At 44.3% G+C, this 11,883-nt stretch overlaps 1 protein-coding gene across 1 annotated transcript; it reads left to right on the top strand.

Moving 5' to 3' along the window:
- Window positions 1-54: 54 nt before the first annotated feature.
- TSTD2 (thiosulfate sulfurtransferase (rhodanese)-like domain containing 2) lies at window positions 55-10,825 on the top strand (the record flags this gene model as incomplete). The annotated part of the gene is made up of 8 exons (XM_010009734.1): window positions 55-107; window positions 2,077-2,185; window positions 4,353-4,478; window positions 5,525-5,630; window positions 7,176-7,294; window positions 7,899-8,057; window positions 9,041-9,179; window positions 10,448-10,825. Coding segments are annotated over 8 exons (1,071 nt in total), but the record flags the coding sequence as incomplete, so codon positions are not given.
- Window positions 10,826-11,883: the final 1,058 nt, after the last annotated feature.

Below are 11,883 nucleotides of genomic sequence, written 5' to 3' on the forward strand. Positions count from 1 at the left end.
AGCCCCGCGGGCAGCGCGGACGGGACGCGGGGGCACTGCCGGGGCACGCCCGAGGTCGCTTGGGCGCTCCCAGACACCAGCCACGTTGGCCATGATGATCTGACGAGGTAAGAAAGCCGCCAGCCGTTTGAAGTCGGGTACGGGCCGGGAGTGGGGCGTTGGGCTGCTTACGCTTTAGAATCATAGTGTCAATCGTAGAATCAAGTAGGCTGGAAAAGAGCTTTAAAATGATTGAGCACAGCCGTTACCCCAGCACTGCCGAGACCACCACTAAAAGCATGTCACTGCGGGCTTCACCTGCACGGGGTTTGAACAATTCCCGGGACGGTGACTCCATCACTTCCCTGTGGTGCAGGCTGTTCCAGTGCCTGAGCACCCTCTTTGTAAAGAGATTGTTCCTAATCTCCAATCTAAACCTCCCCTGGCACAGCTTGAGGCCATTTACCTTTTGTCTTGTCGCTTGGGAGCAAAAGACCGACCCTGCTTCACTACAGCCTCCTTTCAGGTAGTTGTAGAGATCTTTATGTGATCTTCTGCCAGTACTGATTATTTCTGTGAAGTTCAGTTTAAGATACAGAGTCTTCCGTGGTACTCCTTTACGTCAGCATATGTTTTGTATACCTTCCTGAGATACTTCTTTATAAAGATCAGCAGGTTCCAGGAGCTGCTTGGCTTATTTGAGTTCATTTCACAGTTGCTGTCCTGGGTTCAGCTGTAACAATTACTTTTCTCTTTTCTAGTAGCTGGCACAGTGCTGTGTTTTGGCTTCAGTCTGAGAATAAGGCTGATAACACACAGATGTTTTGGTTTTTGCTAAGTAATGTTTACTCTGACCAAGGACTTTTCAGTCTCTCATGCGCTGCCAGGGAGGAGGAGCAGAAGCAGCTGGGAGGGAGCAGAGACAGGACCCCTGACCCGAACTAACCAAAGGGGTATTCCAGACCACAGCACGTCATACCTAAATGTATAAACCAGGGGGAGTCACCCAGAAGGGCAGATCACTGCTCAGATCGGGCTGTGGATCAGTCGGCGGGTGGCAAGCAATTGTGTCGTGCATCATCACTTGTGTTTATTGTTTGCTTTTTTTTCCTTTGCCTTTTCAGTTTTTTATTCTTTCCCCTTGTTATTTCCTTTAGTAGTAGTAGCAGTAGTAGTTTTATATTATACTTTAATTACTGGACTGTTCTTATCTCAACCTGTGGAGTTCATACTCTTGATTCTCCCCCACATCCCACCTGGAGGTGGTGGGTGGAGGGGGCGGTAAGGGCATAGAGGAGGGAGTGGCTGCATGGTCCTGAGTTACCGTCTAGGCTTAAACCGTGACAACTGCTCAGTCCCATACAAAACATACAAATTACTGCTGTGCTCATGAAGAAGTAGATACGCTGCATTTTCTTTTCATGGTAAAGGTGGAAACTTCAGAGGATTGAACTGTCAGAGCCATATCATCCCATGTTGTTGAAGCAGACTTGTGCAGGTCACTTGATGGCTTAGGTCTACACGTAAGGAAGGAGCATAACAGAAAAGAGCAGAACAGGAGGTCCCTCGTCGAAGCACCTTAAAGGCTCATTTGTTACTTATAAATAGGTTCACGAAGATGTTTCTGACTGTGAGAGAATTTAGTTTGTGCTGCTCAGAATGCTGGTGCACACAATCTCATTGAAAGTTTTGGGGTTTTAAATTCAGACAGCACAAGTGCTTAAATTGTCAATTGCAAGTTTGTCGAATTGAGCATTTAATGGGACACTTGCGTACACAGAAAACAAGCAGTTCTTGTGTCCTGTGTGTTGAGAGAAACTGGACTAGGCCACTGGCCATGATGAGTTAATTTTGTAACCAGTCCAGAGAACTAGGAATGTGGGAGGCTTTTTTGAGTTAGTATTTTTACTCTTTGAAATAAATCAAACCCAGCAGAGCTAATCCCCCTAACGTTTACTTAGTGCTTTGTTTTTCTCCCTGCGTCTGCTAGAAGAACATTGTCTGGTTTTTGAAAGGTTACTGTTAATACTATATTTTTGTGTTTTCAACCCTAACATCCTTTTTTCTATTTGTTCATCTTTGCCATGCTGTGGACAGCAAGGTGGGAGAAGTGCTTCTGTACTACTGCTACTGTGAGGTGAAGAATCCAGAGGAACTCTGTGCTTGGCAGAAGGCCCTGTGCCAGCATCTGCATCTCACTGGCAAGGTAAGGTTTTAAGCAACAGTTGTGTTCTTATTAAACAAACACCTTACTTGCTGAGTGCAGGGCAGTGTGACATGTAGAGAACCAAGTATTTTGCAGCAGAAGGTGTTGGTCTGATACGATCCATAAAGAAAGGCACTCAGGCTCTGTAAAGTATAATTTAAAATGCTGTTTAAGAGCTAATGCTGCAAAGAAAAAGAAAGCAATACAGACAGTCTTACTGTGTCTAGCTCTGGGGTCCCCAACACAAGAGTGACATACACCTGTTAGAGCGAGTCCAGAGGGGGACCACGAAGATGATCAGAGGTCTGAGGCACATCTCTTATGGAGACAAGCTGGGAGAGTTGGGTTTGTCCAGCCTGGAGAAGAGAAGGCTCCAGGGAGACCTTAGAGCAGCTTCCAGTGCCTGAAGGGGGCCTACAAGAAATCTGGACAGGGACTTTTTACAAGCACCTGTAGTGACAGGGGAGTGGCTTTAAGTTGAAAGAGGAGAGATTTGGGTTAGGTATAAGGAAGAAGCTCTTTCCTGTGAGGGTGGTGAGGCCCTGGCACAGGTTGCCAGGAGAAGCTGTGGCTGCCCCATCCCTGGCAGTGTTCAAGGCCAGGCTGGACTGGGCCCTGAGCAACCTGGTCTAGTGGAAGGTGTCCCTGCCTGTGGCAGGGGGTTGGAACTGGGTGAGCTTTAAGGTCCTTTCCGACTCAATTCATTCTATGATTCTATGATCCCTTTTGCTGCTGGGAACCCCAAGTTGTGCAGCACTGAGGGAACCTCTGGTCTGCACACAGGACATTGTGGAGACCTCTCCTTGTAAGTGTTATCCCATTTCCATAGTTCAAACTGTCAAAGACTTACTTTTTAGACATCGCTCGTACTGTCAGACAGAAAGGATAGTCACGAGAGAACTTCTTGATGTGCTTTCAGATAAAAGCAAGGACACACAGGTGGCATAATCACCTGTGTATCAACAGAGAGCTGCATGCAGGTGTCTCTGTTATGGTTATTGGGCTGAGTTTGTCCTGTGGCTAGATAGTGCAGCACAATGCAGCCTGAAGGTTGGGCTGAAGGTGCAGTGCCATACAGCACAGATCTGGGCTGGCTGTGATTAACTGTTATGTGTTAAGTGTATCACTTAACTCCTTAATGCGTCTTCCAGTCAGAATCACTAAATCAAGCTGTAATCCATACTCTCAGGAGTGAGAGAAAAGCAACTGACACCTAAGACCACAACCTAGGTTAGCCATGCTCATCCCTCAGAGAGTCTGTTCTTCTCATTCGGGCAGAGTAGTCTAAAGAAGGGAGTTGGCTCCATCTAGCTGGCATTTTGAGGATGTGTGGAAAGGTGAATGTCAGCCTCACAAAGCTGGCTGTGAAAAGGAGGATTTTTTTCAAGGGCAACTCAAAGCAGGAGATTAGTTTTATCTTTGACTTGTCTTCCCAAGTAGTTTTTTTTTTTCTGTGCTAACAGTAGCCAAATTCCCTGTTCTACACCAGCACAGGCCGGGGGGTGAAGTGTCCTGACTCATTCACTCCTGTATTTTTGCTCAGCTGTATTATCTGGTGGTTGGTATTTTTCTCAGTTTTATTGGTTTTTTTCTCATCTCCAAGACTAGTACAGCATTTGCCTTATCAACCAGTTGGTTTTTAGCTTGCCTCTTATATTCCATCTTTTGGGGTTTTTTACCACTTCGAAGTTTTTGTTCATTTGTCAGTGCAGGAGATAAAATGACTCACTGAAATTTAATATTACATGCAATATTATGCATATTCACATTTTCCTGTGAGCTGTGTGAGTCATTGGGCACAATCCTATTGTTCTTCCTGAGGCAGACCTCCAGTGGGAATTTTAATGCTGACTGCAGGATTTGCCTGTTAACTGGTTAGCATTTAGCTGCTTACTGCAAAAACTCTTCTGGCTGTCTTAACGTGATTCTTTTGAAATGGCTCAAAAGTGATGGCTGAGTTTCTATTCCTGTTTTATTTACTGTCTTTTTTATGTTCAGCTCCAGTTCATCTTTTCCGTTCATCTTTTTTTCCCCCTCCTTGGTAGTCTCTTTTCTGGGCATACTTCTGTGTCTGCCTTTCGTCACCCAGGCATATTTTAGTAATTTCACTGTGATCTCTTTTTGCTGTTACCAAGCCTTAGCCGCAGCTTCTTTTCTTACCCCCTAGGTACGAGTTGCTTCAGAAGGGGTTAATGGGACAGTTGGTGGAAGCAAAGTAGCTACCAATCTCTACATTGAAGCTATGCTTTCCCAGCCTCTGTTCAAAGACATTATGTGCCAAGAGGATTTCAAGGTATGAAAAAATAATTCCTACATAGACGCTGTTAATGCAGGACATTTATTTTTTGATAAATAAGCACATTGCTTCATGATAGCCTTACTTCTACTCTGCTTTCCCACATTGATCTAAGCCTAGGTTCCTAACCTTGCTTAGTTTAGGTATCTCTGCAAGTTTTCACCAGCAGTAGCAGTTAGCACAAGCAGTGGTGGCACCAGCTACAAGCTTTGGCAGCTATGGGCGCAGCTGCAAAGCCCCAATACAGGTGAAAGGGAGTGTGCTTCAGCTACACCATTCTTCAGCAAGCATTTACTCCGGCCTGACTACCAAAACCTTCACAACTTATGCTTACCCGCACAAAGTATTTCCATACTTTCCTCTTTGCCCTATTTTGAGATCCTTGCCTAGAAGCCTACTGCTTTAGGTTCATGCAGGTGTTGGCGTCCACTTAAGTTCACTGTCAGTTCCATGACTTGGATGTCTTCTAGAGAAGATATGCAGGCAGAGTCAAGAGGTTTCTCAGTTCGTGCCTGACTGGAGGGAGAAGTGCTAACTTCTGCTTAAGCCTAAGCATATGTGCATACTGCTGTCTTCACATGGTGACGGCAGCTGTGGCTGGCACCATATGGAATTCTGGTAGGCTTTTGCTGCCTCAGCACTGTAGGTACTGGTCTCTGCTTGTATAGCATTTTTCTTTTCCACACAGTTCTATTTGCAGCATGCTCCGTAGGGGCCTTGGCTGTCTCGTGACAGTGCTAGTGACATTGTTTCTGACTAAGATCTCTTCTCCTTCCTACTCCGCAGTGAGTCTGCACTTCATGCCAAATGGTGCCTGTCTCACCTGCAGTGTAGCCTAAGACGCCTGTCTTCAGTCCGTGGTAGGGGTCCATTGCCTAAACCTCACAATTTGGAGTGTGGGTTTCAGAAGGAGAGACATTTCTTGCCCTCAGCCACCAAGACACACTCATATTCCAGTGAGCTGTGGAAGTTAAATGAGTGGGTAATTTTAATCTTGACACCTGACAAGGTTTGGTTGGTTGTCTTTGTGTTTAATTTCCTAGAGCAGTGCAGGAGGAGCTCACTGTTTCCCAGACCTTCGAGTTGGAGTATTCAAAGAAATTGTACCTATGGGCATTGATCCAAAGATAGTGTCTTATAAAGAAACTGGTAAGTCCATTTAATGAAAAATAAAGCCTTTCATCCAAGTGAAACATAAATAAAGTACCTTCATCAAAGACATTGCCTTTTGCAGTGGCCAGGACACAGGAGAAGTGGATACAGAAATGGTTTTCTTACTAGTAGTCAAAAGTTACTGGTGCAAGAAATTTGCTGGCCCAGGTTTTGGTTTGCCAGGTGTTCAGCTGCTGCGAAAAACATTGGAATTAACTTTCTGTTTTGTGGAAAACAGTAATAGTTTTGATGTATGTCAAGCAATTACCTTGTTTTGGGGTAGGGACATACCTTGTACTTTAGTCAGGGAGTAAGTCATTGGGGTCTTGCTAAAGGCAAGATGTAAAGTGAAACTTTGATGGTTAGGAAAGACATTTCAGTGCTTGAATATATTTATTCTAAACATTCTGTGGGTGCTTAGACTGCTTAGAAGTGACACCATGTAAAGAGCCTTAATGCTCTTTCATTGTAGTTAGGTTGCAGTAAGGACCAAGTTGTATAGGCCGAGCTTTCCATGGAGACTTGTAGTGTATCTGTGTTCATATGTTAGGTGCTGCTGACTTTACTACTTTACTTGTTTTGAAGTTAACAGACATGCTCCTGCCTTTCAGAGTAAAAAGTAGCCTGACCTCCTGTGTCAGTTTCGTGCCACCCCCCTAACACAGGCTACGTTTGTTTTCTGCTACCTGCAGCTGCTTAGTAAGGATTATGGCCGGTAAGATGTTACTGGCTACGCTGTGAGGACACTTACGTAGGTGGTAAGTGGGAGCACAGTAAATAGCAATCAACAGAGCAGTTTTGGCCTTTTTTCCACCAACAGGTTCTGTTCGTGGTAAATTTCTACAGCATCTTTCTATGTTTTTCGCAGACGATGATCTTTTTCCCCTTTTTTGACAGTTTGTGGGATGTATGTTTGAATATTTCTTTCCTTTTTTTTTTTTTTCTTTTTCCTCCTATTTTACAGTGGTTTGTGGAGATGGTTCCCATTACTCTGTCAGGTTGCTTGTAGGGTTATTTTTTAATAAGATAAGGGATTTGGTGGGTGAGGTTTTTTGGTTTTCAGTAAGTTAAGTCGAAGCATCCTGAAAGCTGAGAAACTTTATCTAATAAATTCTTAAAGAAATTTTCTATTTTTATCAAGAGAGTTTGTTTAAAAAGAATGCATTTCTATATGCTTCTGTGCCTCCAAACATAATGAAAGATGAGCAAAGGGAAAGGAGACATTTTTCACTCTTACAACTATAAGAGCTGCCAGGGGGATGTAACAAAGATCATAAAGACAGGCGCCTGTCTGCTGCTGCTTCTGTCATGTGGAACAGTGTTGTATTTTCTCTCATTTGCCAATAGGAAGCCAAAGATGGATAAACTCGGCTGGTTGAATTGGGATGAAAAACCTGTGAACTGTCATAGAAAATTTTTGTTTGGAAATCTGAGGAGAATCTGTATCAGTGAGATCATACATAACAGTGTTTTGTAGTTCAGCTTCTCACACCCTTTTCTTTTCCTCCCCCCCTCCCTTTTTTTTTTTTTTCCCTTTTTAAGGAATCCATTTATCCCCTCAGGAATTTCATAAAGAAGTTGAACAGTATTTGTCTCAGGCCAGTCAAGGACAAAGTGATACCATCTTGCTGGACTGTAGGAACTTCTATGAAAGTAAAATAGTAAGTGTTGTTTGCCTCCTTCTTACAGTGTGTTACAGGTGCTGGTTCACACTGTGGGGGTGTAACCTTACTCGATTCTAGATTGGCTATAATATGTGCGAAGTTCAGTTTAGTAATGAGTACTTGATACAAGCAGCAGAGGACCTGTTCAGTGACTCAGTATGGAGCTTGCCCCAGCTTGGGGCTGGAAGAAGACAAAGCAGTACATACAACATTAGCAGTGAATACCATATAGTTTGAACTGAAAGTAGAATAACGTGTAAGGATGTTTCCCAGCATTTTTGTCTTGCCCGTTATGTCAAAAAGAGTAGGGGCATCCTGCTGTCACACCCACCAGCCTTCCTGGAGTGTTGTGGCTTGTCGTCTCTCTGACAGTTCTGCTCTGCTTAGCACACTCTTCTATGTTTGAATGGGAAGACGTGCTCTCCCTGGTATCCTCTTACAGATTTAACAGGTATTTTTATGCATAAATGCAGCCTAAAGCACTTGCAATGAGCCAAGTGGTGTGGCCCAAATGTTTGTTACTTCCTCTAGTTCGAGGCATAGACCTTACCATGCAAGTCTGCTTTATAACCAGTCACATGGCCATCTGTTGTGATTGCAGGGGCATTTCCAGGGCTGCCTGGCTCCAGATATCAGGAAGTTCAGCTATTTTCCCAGCTATGTAGATGAAAACCTGGAGCTTTTTAAAGACAAGCGTGTCCTGATGTACTGCACGGGAGGGATTCGTTGTGAAAGAGGCTCTGCTTATCTACGGAGCAAGGTGAGAAGCCATTCTGAGGGCACAAGTGTCAAGTAGTTGAGACTGCTTTAAGAGCAGCTGTCTTTTCTTTTGCTGGTAAATTCTTAACGAGCACAAACTGCTCAATGAGCAGGTGGGGAGATAAATGTCTCTGACGCACACTTGCCTCATGCTGTCTGTCAAGGACATGGGTAGCTTAATGCAGCTCAGGATGATTTGCATGGACTAGTGTCACAGCAGTGATTGCTCTGTGAAAATAATTATATAACCCATTTGGTGAGAAGAGGTAAGTCTGCCCTGACCATTATAGCAGTGTTTTAGGAGAGCTTGAGATCATTCTGCAGTGCTTCCATAAGCTCTGCCTTATGCGGTTATGCTCTGTGGTCATTACTGCACAGCTTGAGCGTCTCAGAGTGGTGAAAATCAGTCAGTCAGTGCTTTTACAGTGCTGTGGAACTAAATCCAGCACACTACATTGTTCTAATCGTACTTTACATCCCACTCTTCTCCTGGATCCTTCCCTCAAGGAGCAAGGGAACAGCTCCAGAGATTATTCCAGTGTTCTCCAGAGATTTAAACCTTGGTTTTTTTGTTTTATTCTTTTTTTAATTCTACTGCATCAGTATGAACTCTGAGAAATTCTGCTCCAGCTGACAGCTTGCCACATAAAAACAAAATAAGCAGAGGTGTTTCACAGAGTTTCAAAAGCGTTTCATCGGTGATGCATTAAACCTCCCTCAACTGAGGAGGTTACAAGCCTTCTTTTGGCTGTAATGTTAAATGCATATTTGGGTTCATGTGAACAATCCAGCATTGTGGAATTGCCATGTAATCTCTGGTGGCACTGCCTAGAGCTGTGGGTGCACGTGGTACAGATCATCTGACGATCACTGAGAAGCTGCTGCTTTTGGTTGACCCCTGGCATTTAAAACATTTGGTTTGGGAGTGGTGGCACACCAACACTTACCTGTCCTTCAGCTTTTCTGCTAATATGCTTTAAACAGGCGGTGTGCAGAGAGGTTTACCAGCTAAAAGGTGGAATTCACAAGTACCTGGAAGAGTTCCCAGATGGATTCTACAGGGGGAAGCTGTTTGTATTTGATGATCGTTATGCCATTTGTTCCAATGAAGATATCATCTCAGGTAGGACTAGATAATGTAAGTGCAGAAGACTGGGAAGCTATGTCAGTCGTTCCTAGAGAGATGTACAGGATGGGACAGCCTCTAGTAGTAGCCTGTGTAGTTCTTGATACTTGCCTTGACATTTTAGTGCTATCTCTTTTCATGATGATTACTAAATCTATGGATTTAACACATAAAACAGAAATGAGAGAAAAGGGAGTCACTAAACAGAGTTCCCTGAAAGTGGAGCAATAAAAGGAAGGATCCCCTGCAGAACAGCTGCTGTAACAGGCTGCCTGCAGCAATGGACATGTACATCAAGCACTACTACTGTTGTTACCCGCTTGTTGCCCACGGTGCTGATCAGCCTGTGGTTGGCCAAGTGGCTGAAGCATTAAATAGTTCTCCTGGTGTCAGCTGTTCTCTGCTCCACTGTTCTCTGTAATCTCACTGAACATCAGCACTGACTGCCAGGCACTAGAAGAGTGGGGGCACTAAGCTCTACAGCACTTCGTTGTTTTCATGCTTTAAAAGTTTCTGTAGCCTGTAGAATTTCAGTGTCCTCTAGTTGAAGCTGTTAAGAACTTCGCTTGGACTTCTGGCAGGGCTCACTTTTCAGATACTGCAAATGAATTACCTGGTTTTTGGTTCTCAGTTGCCTTGTACAAATAGATGGAATTTGCCCCAACCCCTTTTATAAAGCAGTGCTGGTTTTTGTCTGAGTGGGTAGCTTCTTGAGCCTAACCTCCCATTCCTCCTCTGCAATTACCATATATATCTTGAAGGTGCCTGGCTTGGTGTAGAAACAAAATGCTCTCTGCATACCTCACAGCCATCCCTACGGAAATTTCAAGAGGGGAAGTTATGGGGTAGGCACCTTCTTGGTGCTACGGCTACACTGGGCTGTAGCTTTCAGTTAAAGGGTTAAAACCTGTGATGTTTTGGAAGGATACTACCAGGACTGCAAATGACACGTCTGCACAAGCCATTGCTTTCAGGTGTAAGGAAGTCCCATGGCACCGCTTTCCCAAGCAGTCAACATTCCTGTATGCTGGCTTTATTACCACCAGCATATCTTTCTTCTTCTTGGCAGCAAGGACCTTACATCAAAATCAGAAGTTTAAAAATGAGCTAGGTTCTGGACGATCAAGTTAACCAGGAATTAAAAACCTGGAAGACAATAGATAGCCACGCAAATGAGAGTTGGCAGCCCCTTGTGCCACGGAGAACCCTCTGCAAGGGGGACAGATGGTGTGGGTGTTAACTTTTTCTTTTCCTCCCCCCTCCAGCATGCAGATACTGTGGGACGCTGTGGGACCAGTATAAACTTTGTTCCAGCCAGCACTGCCGACAGCTTGTCCTGGCTTGTCCAAGTTGTCGCAACAAAGGTCTTACAGCCTGCTGTCCTGTTTGTCAAGAGAAAGAGCTCAAAGTGACTTCAAGGGCTGCAGGACAGATACTTAAGGAGGAATGTGATTGTACAAGGAGGCGGCCAAGGGTACCTATTGAAAATGTTTCGCAAAGGATGCTGGTGGCAGGAAAAAATTAAGCCATTTCCTTAGCTAATCTGGCACGTGCTAATGCAAAGGGCTTCTATAACCAGATCCCTGTTACTCAGTTAGGTTTGGAAATCATGAAAATGTGTTGGCTTTGAAAGTCTTGTTCATGTGCTGCCTTTAAGCCTAGAGTATGTGCTGAAACCATCCATTATTTGACCATAAATTACCAGTGTGCCCAACCCACCACTAGCACTACAGGATTCCCTTTTCTGGGTCTTGTAGTGTGGCCTCTACCACGGGGATTTTGGAGCAGAGTTTGTGTGATGGGACACAGATGCTCACAATTCAAAAGAAACTGAAAGGACATAAGAAGAATTCCATTCTTTTCCTCCTGCATGGAGATCGATCTGTCCAACCTCTCCATTGATCACGCATTTGCTTCAGTAGTTAGTGTTTGGGTGTGAAAACAGCAGATGTGTCAGTTGGGTGTGGGTACGTGACTGGATTAGAGCTGAAGATATTTCCATGTACATGCCATCTGCCTGCCTCTCTAGTTTTATACCAGTGAGAAGCAAGAGGTAGTTACCCAAAGTCTGACTTGACTCCTGCCTAAAACTGGCTGAAGGCAGAGTAAGGACCCTTCTGGTAACTGGAGCAAAGGCCTACACGTCTTGTCCCATCATACTTCTTGTGTGTGACCTGTAGGATGAACAGCAAAAGTAATCCTCATTCCAATGTTCTGTCTCCCCAGGAATTGTTGTCTTCCTGAACTTGTCTGTACATCAAATATCCAGGGCTCAGCTCTGTTTGCACTAGAAATAAACGACAGCTTGAAGTATGTTGGAACCGAGACACATAGAGAGGGGAGCACAGAGACTGTCAAAATACCAGCAGTGTGGCACTGGAAGTGATGCTGACGTGTGCATAAATGTCAGCAGCAACTATACGGGGAATGCAGGATCCTTTATCCAAGTTAAATAATTCAAGATTTAGGGAGCATCTGTGCTTTGTAATTATGGGTTGAGTTTTTCAAAATCTTAGAGATGTCTGCGATTTCCAGCTCCTGTGAGCGAAGAAATTGTCTTTGAAGGGATTCACAGCATATGAGCTCAAAAAACTTGTCCACCTGCTGCTTTGTGTGCCTCATGCCGTAGAATGTACAGAAAGGTTTTACTAATAGTGTAGAAGATATGTCTGTACTGAAAAACGTCTTCGAAACTTACTGT

This window comes from Nestor notabilis, unplaced genomic scaffold (genome assembly GCF_000696875.1).
Source record: "Nestor notabilis isolate BGI_N333 unplaced genomic scaffold, ASM69687v1 scaffold870, whole genome shotgun sequence".
In the NCBI taxonomy this organism is placed as follows: domain Eukaryota; kingdom Metazoa; phylum Chordata; class Aves; order Psittaciformes; family Psittacidae; genus Nestor; species Nestor notabilis.